Source organism: Chionomys nivalis, chromosome 4 (genome assembly GCF_950005125.1).
Source record: "Chionomys nivalis chromosome 4, mChiNiv1.1, whole genome shotgun sequence".
In the NCBI taxonomy this organism is placed as follows: Eukaryota; Metazoa; Chordata; class Mammalia; order Rodentia; family Cricetidae; genus Chionomys; species Chionomys nivalis.
Genome location: NC_080089.1, coordinates 36,911,811 through 36,934,298, shown reverse-complemented (window position 1 = coordinate 36,934,298; position 22,488 = coordinate 36,911,811). Strand labels below are relative to the sequence as shown.

Genomic DNA, 22,488 nt, shown 5'->3' with positions numbered 1-22,488 from the left:
CTGTGTATTTTCCATCTTTGTGCACTTTATTTTAACCTCTATTTTGTTTATTTTTACTTTTGTTTTTTGCTTTTATTTTTTGAGACAAGTTCTTTGTATATCTTTGTCCTGGAATAACTCTGTAGACCAGTATGTCCTTGAACTCTCAGAGATCTGCCTGTCTCTGCCTCCCAGGCATTGGGATCAAAGGCGTGTGCTACCACACCTTGAAGTCACAGAGGTCAATCTCCCTCTGCCTCCCAAGTGTTGGGATTAAAGGTGTGTACTACCACACCCAACTACTTTCTTTCTTCCTTTTTTTACTTTTAAGAACTTTAACTTTTAGCCTTCATATATTTTTAAACACACTGTAAATCATTTAAAGGTTTTCTTTGTCTTTGAATCTCTCTTTACTGTATATCTCTCTTTTTCTGACCACACAAGCCTTTAAATTACTGAGCAATATGGGTAGGATTAAAGCCATGGCTTTCCCAGCTAGATCCAGCCACTTCCTAAGCTTTCCAGCCTCATGGCAGAGGTACTGTTGGAGCCATTTATCGCCACAACTCTGTGGCATTTCAAAGTCCCTGCCAGCAAGCAAGTTGCATCATTCTGCTCACAGATCACACTCATTTGGAGCCAGGTGTAATGCTTTCATTTTGTTCTAGAATTACTTCCCAAGCTATCTCAGACTTTCTGTGGATACAGTTGTCCACACGTAGGGGGCCATTCTGTTGAAGGAGCTGCATGCAGCTTCCTGCCACCCAGCTCCCGGCCGCCTGGCTAGCTTATGCCCCCAAATAACAACACACAAACTGTATTCTTTTAAACACTACTTGGCTTATTAGCTCTAGCCCTTACTGGCTAATTCTCATATCCCGATCAACCCATCTCTAATAATCTGTGTAGCACCAGTCTTACCAGGAAAGATTCAGCATGTCTGACCTGGCAGCTTGCTTTATCGTGTCGGCCCTGAAGAGCAGTGCAGTGGCCTGGCATCTTTCTGAGGTGTCTTATCTCACTTCCTCTTCCTCTCAGCATTCTGTCCTGTTTTCTCCACCCACCTATGTTCTAACCTATCAGGGCCAAACAGTTTCTTTATTAATTAACCAATGACCTTCCTCCATCACATACACTTAAAAATAAATCTTGTACATACTCAATAAATGAACATTTAAATCATTGAAAGGAGTTTAAAAGGTGTACATTTGAATTGGGGGTAGAGTTCTTAGAATACAAAAGACTGTGGGATCAGTTTATATATTTTGCACATAAAGATAATATAAGTTGCCTTTTTATCACAAGTGTTGTTGCAAAATATACAACAGAGAAAATTTAAGGGCAAAAAGATTTATTTGGTCCCAGAATTTTATGAGATTTTGGTCTATCTTTGCAGGGAAAGCACAGCAGTGGAAAAAGTCTATTTGTCTATACTACTAGGAACATACAGAAAACGCATCCTACATAGAGTTGACCAGAATATAGAGAGTTTGGGCCAGAACACCAACTCAAATAACCTTCAAGGCTTCCCACGGTATTATACTATTTCTATTGAAATCAGAGTCACCTAAAATGATAGAACCAGCTTATAGAATACTAAAAAAATTATGCAAGTAAAGTTACAAAAACTCTGCAGGTATCTTGAAAATTTCCAATATGTCACATGTATATGTAGCATCTGAGGAAACATTTTAAGAGCATTTATGAGGCCGGGCGATGGTAGCACAGGCCTTTAATCCCAGAACTCGGGAGGCAGAGGCAGGCGGATCTCTGTGAGTTCGAGACCAGCCTGGTCTACAGAGCTAGTTTCAGGACAGGCTCCAAAGCCACAGAGAAACCCTGTCTCGAAAAACCAAAAAAAAAAAAAAAAAAAAAAAAGCATTTATGAGTAGTCTTTAAATATAAACATCCTGTGCTCAAAAAAATCACTAAGTCCCTGATGAAATATTGTATATTAGCTGAGATATTGTGAATTATAGTATAAAGGAGTATAAAGGACAGACAAATACCAAAAATATTTCTGAACATATGTCAATAATAAAATATCCACTGCATGTTTGATTAACAATCATATAACAAAGTTGGAATAATGATGAATATATCCAAGTATAGTCCACTAAAATTTATCTTCAGGTAAATAATGGAGAAACTTTTATAACACTTACTAATATCCTTATTTAATGTCTTATCAAGACAGAAGAAATACAAAAAATAGTGATTTCAGAACTAAAGTGGTGAAATTTCTTACCTCTTTAAAATTTTTTGTTTGAATAGTTAATTTTACCTGTTTTTTAACTTGATGACTTTATAATCTGTCCTTATTAAAGACCATCTAGAAAGACAGAAAAGACTACTAAAATAGTTTAAACACAATCTAAATAAACAGACATGCTTATTTATTTAGGGGATTTTATGTGCTACTCAGTTGCATGCTGCAAATATCTAAAGATGAAAAAATATAGCTCTGATAGACAAAGTAAAACATATTTTTATGGACACGATAACTTAAGTGTTCTAACACTGGTATTTTTGTTTGCTTGTTTACATTTAAAATTTTGTTCAAATGTTAAAGCTAAATTAAATTTAGAAAGCAAAATATATTTCAAATGAATTGTGTACAGGAAGACCTGTACAACATGTGCTTAATTTCCAAGGTCATAGATCACAACTCTCCAAAAGTATGAATTAATATCAAAAGGTCAAAAGAGAAGAACTAGTATACCAGTAAGTCTACTTCCATGTAATCTTTCAAAAGCCACAGGTATTGTCTTTCACTGAATTCCACTAACATTTTCCCAGTAGAAGTGCTCTGCCAATTTCTGAGCAGAGCTACATGTCTGCTAAGCCACTAAATTTTTGATGTGAGTTTTGGCAAGTGTCAGCTTTCAGGTCCCAAACAATTCCTAGTTGTGGAACGGAAACTGTTGGGTCATCAGAGTTACATGTATCAGGCTGCATATGAGGTCAAATGTTCTCCCCCTATTTCAGACTCATTCTGAACAACTTCTAGCTCTCTCTTTCAATTCAAGATTCTTTGTTCATTCCATATGTTTCCTTATTGGGTACACATGGAGTTTAAAAATAGGACTTGTATTACTATCTATATAGCCTAAAACAAGTTGAATAAAGAAAAAAGATTTATATTAACCCTCTGTGTAAGAACATTACATATTGCAAAAACTTTCAGGTAGATGGAAGTTTGTTTGACTAAGCATGATTTGCTGGAAGAGGCTACTAGAAATAAGAAAAAGAAAAACTTATAAGTATATTTTAAAAATTCCAGTTACTCAATATTTGTGCCATAATAACATATATATGAATATATGATTAATATGTATACATAAATGTATGTGAGTATGTGTGTGTACATGTGTGGTAAGAATCAAATAGGAGTTTATATATGTATTACATCACTGGGTTATGATGTCACCTATAGTTTCAATTTTCTAGAAACAAGTAGACTTTTCTTTAAAAAGATATTATTGTTATATAAAAGTGAATAATGACTTTAGACATTGCATGTTATTAGTGTGTCTTTATTAAAAGTAATTAGTTCTTTTTAATAGTTCAAATGCAGTGGCAGTTGTATTTAAGACAAACCAAACTTTCACAAAATCACTGTCATTGTTAATGATATTTTAAAATTCTGAATACAAAATAGCTTAATTAGTCTTCAATAATTATAAAAATTGCCCATTACTCCCGGAAAACACATAATGTCATTTTTGTAATGATGGGGTGCAAAATCCAAAATAAGAAAAATATTGAAAAACAATAAATACTGCTAGAAACATTGACAATTCTACCATGGCTACAATTTAGCCTACCATTCTCATTGATTGCAATTCACAAGCATATTTTAAAAACTTAAATTGGAAATACTCTATAAATTTCTCTCTGAATAGACCAACAGTAGTAAAGATATCTGAAATCATTCATCTATCTGGCTCTCCTTGGCCATATAAGTACCTAAATAAGAAATGGAGTTCTCTTATGATACGAAATATGTCACCTTGTGACTCTACCTTGTACAAACATGAAGCTGGATCCACACTTATTTTCTTATCTCCAGATAAAATAATAAAGAATTTTTGTGAAGGAACAAGAAGAAATAATACACTGGAAACCTTGCCAGAATATTAAAAAAAAGATGAAAGGAAGACATAAGAATATAGAAGATAAGAAGGTGAGAGCAAAACAAAGTGGAGAAAAAAACTCAAATTGAGAATGTGGACTATGACAGCCCGAGTTCTTCAGTTAATGTGAGTCTCCTTAGAGATCTCTTTAAAGCAACTTTGACATCCTTATTCCTGAGACTGTAAATAAAAGGGTTCAGCAGTGGCAACAAAAAGGTATAAAATACACTGAGTATTTTCCCCTGAACTACAGACTCATCAGATGATGTTTTGATATGAGAAAGCATACCAAATCCATAGAATAAGGCAACAGTCATTATGTGAGAACTACAGGTGCTCATGGCTTTGTATAAACCCTTACCTGATGACAACTGAGTGACATTAAAAAGAATCAAAGCATAGGACATTAAGATGACAACACTAGATGCAATGACCACTGTGCTGACAACAACAGAACTCACAAGCTCACTGGCATAGGTGTTACTGCAGGAGAGCTGGAGAAGGGGAAAGATATCACACATGTAATGGTTGATGATGTTAGAATCACAAAACCTGAGACTGACCATAAACACTGTGTGAACAAAGGCACCAGCTAACCCCATGAAGTATGAACCAAACATCATCAGGGAACATGTCCTAGGAGACATAATAACCATGTACAACAGAGGTTGACAGATGGCTACATAGCGATCATAAGCCATGGCTGTCAACACGTAGCACTCAGAGTGGACAAAAAAACAAAAGAAAAACAGCTGAGTCATGCATCCTCTAAAGGAGATGGTGTTCTTCTTTGAAACAAAACTCATTAGTGTTTTGGGTGTAAAGACAAAGGAATAACATAAGTCAATGAAGGACAAGTTAAAGAGAAAAAAGTACATGGGGGTCTGCAGGTCTGAATTTAGGAAAATGAGACTCATTAAACTCAAGTTCCCCACCACAGTGACTGTGTGATACACCAGAAACAGGATGAAGAGGGGTAGCTGGAGCTCAGGTTGGTCTGTCAATCCTGCGAGAATGAATTCGGTCACTGAAGAGTCATTCTGCATAGCCATTTTTGTCACAGTAGATCTGGAGAAACATTAGTAAAGGTCACATTAAACAATGAACTCTGTCACTGACTACAAAAGGATAGAACTAGCTGTTACAAGTTCAAGGTTGTCTGAAACCACAGAGCAAAGCATTTAGAGATCATTGCTTCTCATTCCTGGGAAATATCTATTTATTATTTTCCTATTATAATGAACATCTACTCTTATTACAGCACAACTCCCAAAGTCTGTAAACAACCACTTTCTCTTGTCTCTTTAAGCTTTCTTAAAAATTAGGGACAAAAAGAAAAATAAAACATCATTGTATGTTAAACCCTTGACTTCTATAGCTTTGAGTTTTGGGGGGTGTTATAAAGATTAAAAAAATTTAACTTTTTTTAGACTAAATATGTGACTGCTATTGTACCATACAGGCCCTTTCACTGCAATATCCTAAGGAATTTGCATTTCTGATAATGAAGAGATGATATTTATCAATACAAAAGAGATTCAGACCTCTTAAAATATCTATGCCTGGGACATGATGTAATTTCAATTAAATAATTCTCTTAAAAGTTGTCTTTATTTGATCTAAAATTAATCTCATTTGCACCCAGTATATCATTTATCTCTACAACATAGTAGCATAGGATAATATATTAGAAATTATATTATCCAGTGTCTTCTATTCTCACAGAATTTATAGAATGATGGAATTAGTATCTATTATTTTTATATATATACAACAAATTATGAATACTCTGTTATATATAACAGAACTATTTCTATGAAATTTAAATGCAACTTATTAGAATATTTTACAGACTATAGTTCAACTATGGCTTCACAAAGTACAATAATCTAGTAGTTGCTCAGTCAGACAAGTCTATGTGTCTCAGCTTCTCTGTAGGATCCTGATGAAGGAATTGGTGTGCTGATGAGGTGAGAACAAGCAGGAGAAGGAAAAATCCTACCTTCTTACATTGTCCTTTTATAGGCTTCTAGCAAATGGTGTGGCCCAGAATAAAAGTGTACCTTCCAGCCTCAATATCTAGGTAAAAGGCATCTTCCTGCCTCAAGATCTGGATCACAAGTGTATCCTCCATTTCTAGATTATAGCTAATTCCTGTTATAGTTAAGTTGACAACCAAGAATAGCCATCAGAGAAGTATAGACAATTATTCTCTCCTGATGACACCTCCCATGGTGAGTGATTTCTCCCTTAAGGGTAGAAATAATAGAACATGTGTTTATAGAATGCAGCATGAATATAAACACTCTCTCTTTTGAGACACAAAGTTGTTTTATTTCTAATTCCCCAACAGAAATACCTGGTACACTGAGCAGAGTATTGGGTTGTTCCCTTCAGAATTCTACTCATTACGCCCTGGACAAATTGACAAGAGAAATCACCAGGGACATACTCAATTGTCATTTTTAATAATTATATACAAGCCTTGCAATTGCTTTAGTAATTATTAAATAAAAACTCTACAAAAAGTAAAAGGTTTTTGAGCAAAACATTTAAGAAAAAGGAATATGCCCTCAAGACAGTTTAATTCTGTTTTTTTCTATTTCTTACTAATGAATCTGTACCAAAATTGTAATCTATGTGGCTTTGTGCATTTATATTAACATATACATATTTCTGTGTCTATCTTAAAATATGTCTCAAAAAAGATGATCTGGGTATGGCTCAGTGGTAGAAAATTATTTTGCATACACAAGCCTCTAGGTCTAATCTCAGCACTGTTACAATTATAATAATAGTAATATGAAACAAGATAAAGGAGTTACTGTATTGTTGTTTTAATTAAATTTAACGATCCATATAAAGTAGCAAATAAAACTGTCCTAGACATGTAAAAATCTGTAATCCCCATTCCCTGTTTCATAAACTGGTAACCCAGGATTTCTCATCACATTAGTCTTTTAGAGGAAGTAAGTATATGCTGTGTTGTTCTCCTGTATAACGTAAAATAAACATCATCTCATAGCCATGCTCAGTAATGCATGTTGGTGTTATAAACCACAACATCACAGCCTATACACTGGTCATGGCCAATGAAATTTCTCTAGCAATGTAATATATTCCATGGACATTGGTCAGGCTCAGAAAGTAACGTGTTGAAAACAAAAAAAACCCTCCTTGATTTGAAGTTTTCTGCCAAGTAATCTGGTCTTACTCTGATAGAACAGGACTTATAGGTAACTTGAGCTTTTGATAATACAGCTGTTAATACATTGCTCTGAGCCTTTAATTTATGAAGATAGACCATTATAACAAAGATCCTCCATAAGGAAACCTAGAGAGTATAGAATCACTTTACATAAAATCAACCATAAACCAGAAATACTGTTCTTCCCAAGCCTTGCCTCTATGAGTGAGTCAGTTGATTATGAAGAACTAATGACCTCCATTCCAGAAGGGGTCTTGGCATGTACTCAGGAAGAATGAGTATGACACAAAGGGACTTCGAGTTTGTAATATGTCCTGAACTTTTTTGTCTAATCACATTTGTAGATAGAGCTTTTCAGTGTCTCTAAATCCTAGCAATAACACTGGACTGTTTTCCTTGATCTCTGAAATTTTTAGTAGCTCCTATTTCATGCAAACACTTGAAAAAATTAATCTATTATATTTCTCTTTAGCTAATCTGTTCTTTAAGAAGAATGTTAGACTTGGACCACAGGTGTACTGTCTTAATCATTAAGAAGCAGAGCTGAGGGATTGAAAATCCAAGATTCTATAGTGAAAACCTGTTAAATATATATATATATATATACATATATATGAAGGAAAACAGCAGATTGAATTAAGAAAAGAATAGAGAAAGTCAGAGTGGAAAAGGAAAAAAAGTGGTTCATGCCCCTCATACTGGCAGTGCCAGGGTATAAAGTATAACCTGTATACATCTTTACCACGGCAAAATTGTCCAAATGAGTCATTAGAATAACTGTACTGCTACAGTACACATGTCTGTGTCCTGAAAACATGACTGGGGTTGTGAGTTACTGAAGAAAGGAAAGACACACAGACACATATATAAAAAAGCTGAGATTGGTTGGACAAGGCACTCTAATGGAGATGTAGCAGAAAGAGCCTGGAAACCCATACCCTTTATTTTATATATCTGACTCAAGGAGGTCGGTGTCTTAGTTATACTGTATTGTTGTGAGGAGACACCATGACCAAGATAACTTATACAAAAGTGTTGTGGGAGCTCCTTCAGGCAATAGCCTTTTAGAGATCGTCCCTTTTGGGGCATGGTCTCAGGTACTGTAAATGAAGATGAAAAGTGTGCATGGTCCTGTTTTCTGCTGGATTCAGTTTCCGTTTTCCAGCACAAAGAGAGAACTCCAGTTATCTACCCTTACTCTGAGTATATCCCCAAATAAAATAAATTGTTATGGTCTATTCCAGGCTTTGTAGTACTCTTTGATAGACCTACATTTTGGTGCCAAAGTGGGGCAATATACATCCACATGAAGCCAAAGAAAGCTTTACAAAAAGTACTTCTCAGCCCACAAAAATGGGAGTCAATTGCAAATTCTTGATGGCCACATGTTTTTCAGATTGGCTCTGTTTTCTTGTGTTGAGGAGAGTCATGGCTTTTATAAGAAATGACTGCCTGATTTAACTTGCAATTTGAAGGGCTCTTTTGAGAGTTCCTTCTACTGAGCCCTTGAATGGGGTTTACGGGCAGCATGACACAAGTTACTGGTGGCAGTGTGGGCTAACTGCTTCACAGAGTTGGTCTGGTAAACATGGCTCCCAGAGATGTCAGTAAATGAATCTCTGCCATGTTGGAAAGTGAAGCAGGGTGGAGTCAACAGCCAGTGCATTTGCTTTGCTCATAACCACGCCTGCTTAACAGTTTATATGACCAAAAAGAACTAAAGAAAAATCTGAGTCATGGACCCCATATAGGAACTTTCATTCCTCTCAGAGATAAAATTTATCAATACTTTGAAACTGGAGATAGGAGGATAGCAGAGATCAATGAAGGAGAGGCTGAAAAGGAAATTGTAGAAGTGGGTGTGCAAATGATGATTGAGGTTAGTCAGGGTGATCAGTCCAGTGTTCCATCACTGTGACAATGTAGATCCTTAGAAACAGGGCATCTGGAGCTCTGGAAAATCTGTGAATCCACCTAGAACAAACTCGATCATGAAGGAGTTGTTTTCAGAAGAATTCTCATTGCTAAAAATCTGAGGAGACAAAAAAAAATTTCCCTAATAAACTTTGTTGGAGCCCACAAGACTATACAGTAAATATACAGCTATTATATATAAATATAGATCTATTAGACTAGTCCATGGGAAGTATATATGTACACTCCACATGGAGAACCCATTCAGCAGAGCTGTGGAAACACTTGCATTTTGGAAAAGTTGTTGTCAAATCTGTAAAAACCCTTGTGAATCCATGATTTTTTCTTTATTTATTTAATATTTTTTTTTCGAGATACAGTTTCTCTGTAGCTCTGGTGCCTGTCCTGGAACTAGCTCTTGTAGTTGTAGCTGTAGTTGTAGCTGGCCTCAAACTCATAGAGATCCACCTGTCTCTGCCTCCTGAGCACTGGGATTAAAGGCGTGTGCCACCACTTCCTGGCTGATTCTTTCTTTCAAAATGAGATTCATTCCTTAAATAACTCAGTAGTATAAACTTTCCCCACAGGCAATGGAATGATCTTCCATGAGGTCTTGGAGTGATAACCTTCACTCTGTTTCAATCCCCCAAACTTACCCTTGTTAACAGACCACTAGGAATTTCAAAAGAATAGAAAACACCTCCCTTACCAGAGAGACACGTCTGAGAGTGGGTGAATCCAGGATTAGGAGTTGTTTAGTAACTTTGTCTAATGGTTTGGAATGTTGGGTATTTCCCCTTAGATGCTGGCCCATCCAGGGTGGTGTCACCCAATTCCTGGAGTTCTGCTTTGTCAGGCTCTCCCTGACCTTTTTGTGATTCTGAAATTCCTATCATCATTGTCTTGCCCTATGGAATTTTCAACCATGTCTGTAAAAACTAAAAACCTGGTGGAGATCACCCCCCATTTTCTCCTTCTCTCTGCTTCTTCACCCAAACGAATAAGGAACAGGCAGAGTTAACGTGAGTTGATTATGCTTGCGATTTAATTTCAGGGCTTTCTGTACTACTCAGTTCCAGGCTACAAATATATAAAGTTGAAGAAAGATAGCTTTGATATACAAGGTCACCCATTATTGCACATTTTCATAGACTTGATGGCTTAAGTAATATAACAATCGGACTTTTGTTTATTTGGTTTTTTTTACTTGTTTACCTATAAAATTTTGCTCAAACGTTAAAACTAATTTAAATTTACAAAACAGAAGATCCTTCTAATAAACAGTGTAGAGGAAGGCAAATTACAACATGGGGTTAATTTCCAAGATTATAGATCAATTCTCCAAATGTATGAATTAATATCAGAAGCTCAAAAGAAAAGAGCTAGTATATAAATATGTCTACCTACAAGTACTGTTTTAAAAGCTACAGGCATTGGGGTTCACTGAATTCCACTAACCTTTTTATAGTAGAACACAGTATTTCAAAGTAAGTACAGATTATGATAACCATTCATGAGACATACATACATTGCTACTACTAAGGTCACGCTATGTGATGATTATTTAGAAATTCAAATTTGACTCCAGAACATGTAATTCTCTGGATGAACTTTAAGTTAGACTGTGGAAACAGTAGTTGTTGAAATAAACAGGCTAAAACAATCCATCATTTCTCAATTGAGGGTGCTGAAAATTTACATAAGCAAGAAAGATTAATTTCATAACAAAAATACCCCTAACATATACCTAGAGTGCCCAATTGATTATGTAATAGGTATATGTCATATCGGATTTTATTATTCAGATATGCTTTTGTGTGAGTCTGCAGAATCGTTATTAATTGATTCTTTCTGGAAATATTTGCTCTCAAAAACTGTCTTTCATTTGTAAATTCTAGTGTTTCATTAAGCTCCATGTAAAGAAGAGATGAAGTAGGTACTAAATCATAAAATATGCTCCCTAGTAAACTATGTTTTCTCATGAAGTATATGTCTTGTTGATCTCATGGCTAAGCATCCTGATAACCATTCTGATAAAAAAAAAAACAAAAACAAAAACAAAAAAAAAACATCATTTCTAAAGACAACCCTCCAACCCTCCACAGACGAAATGAGTAAAATGTCATTGCTGCAACTTTCAAGTTCAGAATTGAAATCGGGTAGACACATGGTTGATCCTCAAAGAGGGAAACTTTGTTATCTGATTTTGTACTTCTCTAATATCCATGATCTATTATAATGATAACAATTAAACAGATTATTTGAAACATGGGGAAACAATGCTATAAGCAATTCATCAACTGGATGAGGTTAACAATTGCTGAGGCTGTTTTTTCTTAGATAATTATCCACCACAATATAGAATCATAAAGGCTGTAAAAAGCCCAGGGCTCTGACAATTTCTGCACAGAGAGTCAGGTCTCTACAGCCACGGAGTATTGGCCAATGTCAGCTTTCAGGTCCTAAACAAAGATTTTGCCATAAAACTGGTAACTGTTGTATCATCATAACACACTCAAAGCATGCAGAGGAACATGCATCAGTCTGCACATGTGGTCAAATGCTCTCTACCTTTTTCATACAAATTCTGAACAATTTCTTGCTCTCTCTGTCACTTCAAGATTCTCATTGTTTCATTCCAAATGTTTCCATATTGGATAAACATTGGGTTTAAAACAAGGATTTGTGTTACTGGCTATATAACATAAAACAAGTTAAATACAGAGAACAGAAAATAAAAATTATATTCACCCTCTATTTAAGAAAATTACACATTGCACAAACTTTCAGGTAGATGGGAGGGTTTTTGTGATTTCCATGATTTATGGGGAAGGGATCTTAAAAATAAGCAATAGAAAAAGTTATATATTTACTTTTAAATAAAAATACCTTTACTTAGTATTTGTACTATAATCACATGTATATGAACAGATGCTTAATATATTACATAAATGTGTATGATTATGTATATGTACATGTGTGGCAAGAATCAAACAGGAGCTTGTATAAGTACTCCACCACTGAAGTATAATGTCACTATAGTTTCTTTTATCTAGATGTAAGTAGACTTTTCTTTAAAAACATCATCATTGATATATAAAAAAGTGAATAATAACTTTAGACATTGGACGTTATTAATGTCTGTTTATTAAAGATAAGTAGTTCTTATCAATTGTTCAAATGCAGTGACAAAAATCCATTGTATATACGACAAACCAAACTTTCAAAAAAATCACTGTCATTTAACAATTATGAATACAAAATAGCCTAGTTCAGTCTTCAATAATTATAAAAATTGACCATTACTCCAATAAAACACACAATGCCATTTTGTAGTGATGAAGTGCAAAAATATTGAAAAATAATAAATACTGCTAAAAAAATGACAACTTTACCATGGCCACAATCTAGTTAACAATTCTATGTATGAATGCTATTCACAAGTGTATTTAAAAAACTTAAATTGGAAATGCTCTATAGTTTTCTTTCTGAAAAAACCAACACAAGTAAACTATTAGAAAGTTTTCTTCTCCCTGGCTTTCCTTTGTCACAGTACGAGTGCTCTTAAAATACAAAATATGTTATCGAGTTTTTCTACCTTACACAAAAATTAAGCTTGATGCACATTCAGAATGAATCCACAGATTAAATACATTTTATCTCCCAGTAAAATAACCAAGGATTTTTGTGAAGAAATGAGAAGAAATAGTAATCTGGAAACCTTGCCAGAATATTTTTTAAAAAAAGAGAGAGAGAAGAAGAAATGAGAATATTGAAAAGAAAAAAAGCTAAGAACAAAACAAAGTGGAGAAAAAGACTCAAATTGGGAATGTGGACTACGACATCCTGAGTGCTTCATTCACTGTGAGTCTTCTTAAAGATGTCTTTAAAGCAAGCTTGACATCCTTATTCCTGAGACTGTAAATAAAAGGGTTTAGCAGTGGCAGCAAAAATGTACAAAATACACTGAGAACTTTCCCCTGAACCACAGACTCATCAGATGATGTTTTGATATGTGTAAGCATACCAAATCCATAGAATAGGGCCACAGTTATTATGTGAGAACTACAGGTGCTCATGGCTTTGTACAAACCCTTACCTGATGACAACTGAGTGATATTAAAAAGAATCAAAGCATAGGACATTAAGATGACAACACTAGATACAATGACCACTGTGCTGGCCACAACAGAACTCACCAGCTCAGTGGCATAGATGTTGCTGCAGGAGAGCTGCAGAAGGGGGAATATATAACACAGGTAGTGGTTGATGATGTTAGAATCACAAAACTTCAGTCTGATCATAAATACTATGTGGACAATGGCAGCAGTAAACCCTGTGAGGTATGAACCAAACATCATCAGGGAACATGTCCTAGAAGACATGATGACCATGTACAAGAGGGGTTGACAGATGGCTACATAGCGATCATAGGCCATGGCTGTCAACACATAACACTCAGAATGGGCAAAAAAGCAATAGAAAAACAGCTGAGTCATGCATCCTCTAAAGGAGATAGTGTTCTTCTCTGAAACAAAACTCATTAGTGTTTAGGGTGTAAAGACAAAGGAATAACATAAGTCAATGAAGGACAAGTTAAAGAGAAAAAAGTACATGGAGGTCTGCAGGTCTGAATTTAGGAAAATGAGACTCATTAAACTCAAGTTCCCCACCACAGTGACTGTGTGGTACACCAGAAACAGGATGAAGAGGGGTAGCTGGAGCTCAGGTTGGTCTGTCAATCCTGCGAGAATGAATTCGGTCACTGAAGAGTCATTCTGCATAGCCGTTTTTGTCATGTCTAGAGAAACAGTAGGAAAGGGTCACATTAAACGAGAAACTGACTACAAAAGGACAACCAGACCCAGTTTTACAAGTTTAAAGTTCTTTGAATGCACTGAGCAAAGAATTAGGAGAACATTGCTACTCATTACTGAGAAATCCCTGTTTATCCTTTTCCTATTCATGATGAGCATCTACTCTGATTAAAGACTGGCACAACTTTAGGAGTTTCGGAGTTGTGCCTCCTAACGTCTGTAAATAACCACTTTCTCTTGTCTCTTTAAGCTTTTCTAAGGATTAGGGACAAAAAAGAGAAAAAAAAGCCCCACTGTATGTTAAACCCTTGATTTATATACCTTTGAGTTTTAGCAGGTGATATGAAAATTAAGATGATTTAACATTTTTTTGCCTTAGTATGTCACTGCTGTTATACAGCACAGGCCCTCTCACTCCAATATCCTAAGTAATTTAAATTTCTGATAATTAAGAGATGTTAATTATCAACAAAAAGCTGATTCAGACCTCCAAAAATATCTAACCCAGGAATATGACATGATTTCAGTTCAAGAATTGCTCTTAAAAGTTCCCTCTATTTGTTCAAAAGAAAATAATCTTATTTGTATCCAATACCTCATTTCTCTCAATTTAGACTCTTATAATATAGTATTGTAGGATAATATATTACAAATTCTATTAGTTAGTGTTCATTTTTTAAAAAAATTATATTTGCATTGGTATGAAGGTATCAGATCCCCTGAAATTTAGCTGTGATATGCCATGTGGGTGCTGGGAATTGAACCCCAGTCCTTTGGAAGAGCAGGTCAAAGAAAACATTAAATCTAACAAAAGTTTAACACAAAATTTCCAGGTAATATAGGATACCATGAAAAAAATTTAAGCGTAATAGGAATAGTAGAAGAAGATACAAGGCACATACTTATACATAATAGAAGCAATATACAGCAAGCCAACAGCCAACATCAAACTAAAGGGAAAGAAACTCAAAGCAATCCCACTGAAACTGGAAACAGGAAAATGTTGTCTGCTCTCTTCATATCTATCTACTTGAGGTTCCAGCTAGAGCAAACAAAGAGACAAGGGGGATAAATATTAGAAAAGAAGAAGTCAAACTCTCAGTATTTGTTGATGATATGATAATTTACATAAGCAATCCCAAAAATTCTACAAAGGAACTCATACAACTCATAAACACATTCAGTAATGTAGCGGCATACATGACTAACTCAAAAATATCAATAGCTCTCCTTTATATAGAAAATAAATGGCTGAGAAAAAACTCAAAGAAACATCACTCTTCACAATAGCCAAAAATAACATAAAGTATCTTAGAGTAAATCTAACCAAAAAAGTGGAAGACTTGTATGACAAGTACTTTCAATCTTTGAAGAAAGAAATTTAAGAGACACCAGAAAATGGAAAGATCTCCCATACTCTTGAGTAGGTAAAATTAACATAGCAAAAATGGCAGGCGAGAGACAGAGACATGGATAGCCACACCATGCAGGATGAGGTTGGATATTTATTTAGTAGGTTATGGAAGGCAAGGGGGAAAAGGAGAAGAGCAGAGATAGGGGGAGAGAGGGGGGAAGGGGAGAAGTGGGTAGAGGTAGAAGCTGCCTCTTCAAGAGGGAGACAGAAAAGAAAGGGATTCAGGCTGCAAGCAGGAAGGAAGATCTGCCTGCTTCAGCAGAGGGGGGAGGGAGTGGTCATGGCTTGTCTCTTAAAGAGACAGGGCAGACCATTACATTCCCATCTCTTTTTTATTAAAAAAATGTGGGAGTTTAGGTACCACAGGTTAAAGGAATTAGAGTAGAAGATTCTTGAGACTGTTTCCTGCTTATTTATGGGCATCTTCTTTGTGGGAAATCTGAGAAGGCTGGGTGCTGGTCACATCCTGGTGTAGCTGGTATGTTTGTTCCTGTCCAGTGTTTGTGGTATGGAAATGTCTGGTGTCTCATATACCTGTTTAATATATTGGTAGAACAGAGGACAACGTTAAGGTAAAAAATTTAGCAACAGGGAATTGAAGGGGTATATCTGACCTGTTTAAGGTAGATCCTTCAATTAAGTTCCCTGGAACTCACAAGAATTTGGGTTTGTAGCCAGGCCGTGGTGGTGCACGCCTTTATTCCCAGCACTCAGGAGGCAGAGGCAGGCAGATCTCTGTGAGTTCGAGGCCAGCGTGGTCTACAAGAGCTAGTTCTGGGACATGCACCAAAGCTACAGAGAAACCAAAAAGAAAAAGTGTGAGAGAGAAATTTGATAACTTGTATTTGTCCTCACACCTTTATAACTTGCAGGTCTTGTATTTGTATTTTACTGAAATTTGTTTGGTGAGGTTGTCCTTTTAAACTGACAAAATCTCTCAGCTGTCAAACTGCATCAGAGATCTTTGGAAGGATAAAATTTTACTTGAGTCACTGATTAAAAATGACAAGAGAACTTACTTGGTTGGTACCTAGAGCTTCTCCTCGGGGTGCTCCATGGCTGGTGAAGGTCATATTTGTCTTTTGCTGTTTAGCACAGGGCCTGACAGGCTCCAAAAGATCCTGTGGTCTACAAAATCGGTAGGAAGACAAGCCTATCTTGACATAAGCAGCTAGGCAGTCAATTTCAGCAATTCTGTCCACTGTCTGCTGATCTTCATCTTAGATAAAAGGGAATTTTTCCCAGTAGTCAATGCTTGGCCATTGAAGCGAATTGTGGATGGACATTGTTCTGTGCCCAGTAAAAGTTTTTTAATAATTAAATATTAAAATTCCATATTTCCTAGAGGGGTTGTTTATCAGGTATAACTACAGTATAAAATCTGCCTGGAGAGCTGGGTCTGAGTTTGAGAGTACTGGATTTTAACAGGTAAGATTTACACTCATAAAAAGACAGGCAGAAGTAAAAAAAACAACTGCTTGCAATAGAAGGCTAATGGTAGAACTGACAATAGTAAAGAACATATTAATATATTTTAAATGAGGGTTTGATTAAATATACTGTATCACTGAAAAAGAATTAAAAGTACATATCAGTTCAAAACATGAGACTTATTGCTTTGTAATCTGGAATGAGATACAATGAACAGATAATTATAACATTTAACAGTAAACATAGGTGCAATTAAGTTACATGTATGAACACACACAGAAAATAAACAGGAGGTGGGTGAAGTGGATGCTCTTGATGGACCTTACCAAAGGCATGACACTACACAAAACACAAATGCAACAGAGTCAACAATAGGAATTTAGAGACATAAACATAAAGAAATTGGGGGATCAGGCAGGGTATACTGCAATAAAGATGCCAGGACTGGTCACCGTACCTGGCTCTCAGTTATGATGGTGGTGAAGTCACCTGACCTCAGTTAAGATAGTGGTAAAGTCACCTGACCTCAGTCAAAATTGCAGTAGTCACATGTTGTATGGAAAAGCCACTCAGTTAAGATGGCAGTGAAGTCACCTGACTTCAATAAAATGGTGGTAAGAAGGGAGCCTGACCTCAGTCAAAATGGCAGCAGTCACATGTTGCATAAAAAAGCCACAATTTTGAGCTGCAGGATTTTTAAGTTTAATAATAAGAGGGACCTAGAGTCATGATCTTCTTTGTCACTGAGCCACCGTGTCACAAGCCACAGCAGGAAGCAAAAGGCTGGAATTGAAAATAGGTGCCTCGTGGACTTTAACTAAAGGAAGCAATCCAGAAATGAATGCCAGTGAAGGGCTCAACCGTAGCAGAATGGGAGAAACTCTCCAATTGAAGCCAGTGTTGTTCAGAGAAATTACCTCAGGCATATGGAACACATGGTTATTTTGGAAGAAATATCTGGTTCTGTATCCTGACCCCAGGAGAGGGGCTCAGGGTAAAAGAGCCTCCTGAACCTCACGGCACCAATGTAATGGATTAGTAAAATATGCTGCGGATCCCCAAGTAGTTACAGTGGCAGAAACACTGCAGGTCAAGAGGTGGCAGTAGGTAGCAGGTCACAAGAACAGCTTGTTCCAGGAAGGGATGGTGCATGAGACAGGTCTCTGAAGGAAGCTGGTCCAGGGGTAGGGAACCACGTGGCCGGTGTGCGAGAGCGACATGAATAGGTACACCATGCAGAGTGAGGTTGAATATTTATTTAGTAGGTTATGGAAGGGAATGGGGAGAAGGAGAAGAACAGAGAGAGGGGTGGAGAGAGAGAGAGAGAGAGAGAGAGAGAGAGAGAGAGAGAGAGAGAGAGAGAAGGTTGAAGGGGAAAAGTGGGGAAAGGCAGAAGCTGCCTCTTCAAGAGGGAGATAGAGAAGAAAGGGACTCAGGCTGCAAGCAGGAAAGGAGATCTGCCTGTCTCAGTAGATGGGGGAGGGAGTGGTCATGGTTTGTCTCCTAAAGAGACAGAAGAGACCATTATACTAACTGTATTTTTATTATGTTTAACATCCTTATACCTATAGCACACATCAGTTTTTGAGAAGGGACAAATGAGGTCATTGTGTACCTGAAGCTGGTGAATCAGCCTTGCTACCAGATGATTAAGAATTCAGCCAATACAGCAAAAATTCATGAAAGAAATAGAAACAGTAAGTCAGAGATGAAATTGCTTAGTTGCTTGCTGGTCTACAAACAAGTTTTACTATATGAGGCACATGAATGAGATGAATAGAGGATCGAATAACTCACCCTGTTTCTCTCCCTCCCCAGAGAACTCTGTGCAGATCCCTGTGTGTGCCTCTCTTCCACTTTCCTGGAGGAAGCTATAACTGTGGACAATTCAAAGCTGATCAGTGGCAATCACAAAATCTTATCCCTTAATCAGAAAAACAGCAAAATAACACACAAAACACATTTTGAGTGTTTTAGGAATCACTATGCAGTAGAGATAATACTACTAGCTAATCATTTAACAAGAAAATATGAAGGAAAGGAACAAAGCTTATATCAGGACATCCATGCTATAAATCAAATGCCATTTTCATGGAACTTATAAGGTTCGTCTTGACTTCCTTAGACTTTCAGAGTGGAACTCACTTAGGATGGCCAAATGGTGAACAAATAGGAAGGGAAGAAATTAAAGTACCTATGTTGGCATCCTGATTCCTAGTAGTAGATATGAATTTCCTACTTGGAATTATGCAATCCCTTGAATATAGATGCTAGGACCCATTAAAGTCATTCATAGCGAAGCAAACTAATTAACATCATTAATGTGACCATATTAGAATTATAGATACTCTTTTTAATTAAAAACATAATTAATATGCTGTTTCACACTTGCATTCTCTGTTTAAGTAACAAAGGGTGAATATTTAAGATCCTTGAAGAAAAGAGGCACTTTGGTTTATAATGAAAAGTACAATATGAAAAAATGACCATTTCAGTAAACTCTATTTTGAATATATTATACTGATAAATAAAAATTCTTTACATTTAACAGATAAAAATCAAATATGTGCAATGGGATAAGTGCCATTAGTAGAGTGCCTGCTTGGTTTCATTGTCTTAGCAAAAGGGTGCTGTTTCCCTGGCAATGTCTACCCCCTTTGCTCTTACAATTCTTCTGCCCTATGTTCCAAGAAGATGTGTGCACATTGGGTTGAGGGAGAGTGATATAGACAATTCATTTAAGGTTTGGTGATCATTATTCTTCAGTCTCCCCTCCTTCATCTTACTCTTCAATCCCTGTAGCCATCAGGCAAAATAATTTTAGAAAATACTAACTAACCACTAGTTTCCACAAATTCAATTGCTAAAAATGTCAACAGACAGCAACTGAGGACTATAATAAAGACGTTTCCACTTTGCTCTAAACTTCTACCTGATGACTTTGCTAGTATTTAAAGGTGAATTGATTTGTTATTTCCTTTTTTTCTTTTACCATACAAGACTCCATAAAGTTATTACAGCATTGTAGGTACAGTATTTCATGTAACCTAAATACTTGTCTCTGAGGTGTAGTCAACCCAGAATAAACACTCTCTGAAGTGACAAATGTATTTTTGCACTGAGAACAGTCATTATTTAACTTCCAAGACTTTTTCTATAATCTAAATTGGTGGGGGGTTGTTATTGTTTATTTGTTTTAGGAAAAAAGCTCAGAATACCTCCAAGTGGAAAGATGTGAACATTTCCAGGGCTTCCTAATGTTTTAATGAATCAAATCCTACATTTTATAGAAATCTCTGAGTAAGATCTTTAACTTCTTTTGCTTTAGTTAAGTTGGAAATCACTAAACTTTGGTATCGTGCAGGTAAACAACATAAGATGTATTCGGTCACATTACTTTGCTGTAAATATTGTGATGATTTGTGAGTTACAATGATGGTGATTTTTGAGTAATTCCTGGATCAAGGAAGAAATAAAGAAAGAAATTAAAGTCTTTCTTGAATTCAATGAAAACAAAGACTCAACATACTCAAACCTATGGGACACTATGAAAGCACTGCTAAGAGGAAAGTTTATAGCACTAAGTGCCCACTTAAAGAAAACGGAGAAAGCACACATTGGAGACTTAACAACCCACCTGAAAGCTCTAGAAAAAAAGAAGCAGACTCACCTAGGAGGAGTAGAAGAATGGAAATAATCAAACTGAGGGCTGAAATCAACAAAATAGAAACACAGAAAACAATCCAAAGAATCAATGAAACAAAAAGCTGGTTCTTGGAGAAGATCAACAAGATTGATAAACCCCTATCCAAACTAATCAAAGGGCTGAGAGAGAATATGCAAATTAACAAGATCAGAAAAGAAAAGGGAGACATAACCACAGACACAGGGGAAATTCAGAGAATCATTAGATCTTACTACAAAAGCCTGTATGCCACAAAATTGGAAAATGTAAAAGAAATGGACACTTTTTTAGATAAGTACAATATACCAAAGTTAAACCATGACCAGGTGAACAATATAAATAGACCTGTTAGTCGCGAAGAATTAGAAGTTTTATAAAAAAATCTCCCTACCAAAAAAAGCCCAGGTCCAGACAGCTTCAATGCAGAATTCTATAAGAACTTCCAAGAAGACCTGATACCTATACTCCTTATTGTATTTCACAATATAGAAACAGAGAAGTCATTGCCAAATTCCTTTTATGAAGCTGCAGTTATTCTGATACCAAAACCACACAGAGACCCAACCAAGAAAGAGAACTACAGGCCAGTCTCACTCATGAACATCAATGCGAAAATCCTCAATAAAATACTGGCAAACCGAATCCAAGAACACATTAGAAAAATTATCCATTATGATCAAGTAGGCTTTATCCCAGGGATGCAGGGCTGGTTCAACATACGAAAATGTATCAATGTAATCCATCATATAAATAAACTGAAAGAAAAAAAACATATGATCATTTCACTAGATGCTGAAAAAGCATTTGAGAAAATTCAACATCCCTTTATGATATAGGTCTCAGAGAGATTAGGGATACAAGGGTCGTACCTAACTACAATAAAAGCTATTTATAGCAAGCAGACAGCTAACATCAAATTAAATGGAGAGAAACTCAAAGCCATCCCACTAAAATCAGGAACACGACAAGGCTGTCCACTCTCTCCATACCTCTTCAATATAGTGCTTGAAGTTCTAGCAATAGCAATACGACAACATAAGGGGATCAAAGGGATTCGAATTGGAAAGGAAGAAGTTAAACTTTAATTATTTGCAGATGATATAATAGTGTACATAAGCGACCCCAGAAACTCCAGCAAAGAACTCCTACAGCTGATAAACACCTTTAGTAGCGTGGCAGGATACAAGATCAATTCCAAAAAACCAGTTGCCCTCCTATACAGAAAGGATAAGGAAGCAGAGAGGGAAATCAGAGAAGCATCATCCTTCACGATAGCCACAAATAGCATAAAATATCTTGGAGTAACTCTAACCAAGGAAGTGAAGGATCTATTTGACAAGAACTTTAAGTCTTTGAAGAAAGAAATTGAGGAGGATACCAGAAAATGAAAGGATCTCCCTTGCTCTTAGATTGGGAGGATCAATATGGTAAAAATGGCAATTCTACCAAGGGCAATTTATAGATTCAATGCAATCCCCATTAAAATCCCATCGAAATTCTTCACAGATCTTGAGAGGACATTAATCAACTTTATATGGAAAAACAAAAAACCCAGGATAGCCAAAACAATCGTATACAATAAAGGAACTTCTGGAGGCATTGCCATCCCTGACTTCAAACTCTACTACAGAGATCCAGTATTGAAAACAGCTTGGTATTGGCATAAAAAGAGAGAAGTCGATCAATGGAATCGAGTAGAAGATCCTGATTTTAACCCACAAACCTATGAACACCTGATTTTTGATAAAGGATCTAAAAGTATTCAATGGAAGAAAGAAAGCATCGTCAACAAATGGTGCTGGCAGAACTGGTTGTCAATGTGTAGAAGAATGAAAATAGATCCATATCTATTGCCATGCACAAAACTCAAGTTCAAATGGATTAAAGACCTCAATATCAGTCTA

The 22,488-nt window shown here is 36.2% G+C and overlaps 1 protein-coding gene and 1 pseudogene across 1 annotated transcript; both read right to left on the bottom strand.

Moving 5' to 3' along the window:
- Positions 1–4,213: 4,213 nt before the first annotated feature.
- Positions 4,214–5,173, bottom strand: LOC130872730 (olfactory receptor 143-like). The gene has a single exon (XM_057766944.1). It carries the CDS (start codon positions 5,165–5,167, stop codon positions 4,214–4,216), a length of 954 nt encoding a protein of 317 aa, XP_057622927.1. The 5' UTR covers positions 5,168–5,173.
- Positions 5,174–13,073: 7,900 nt separating this feature from the next.
- Positions 13,074–14,042, bottom strand: LOC130872729 (olfactory receptor 143-like; annotated as a pseudogene).
- Between the last annotated feature and the right edge of the window lie 8,446 nt (positions 14,043–22,488).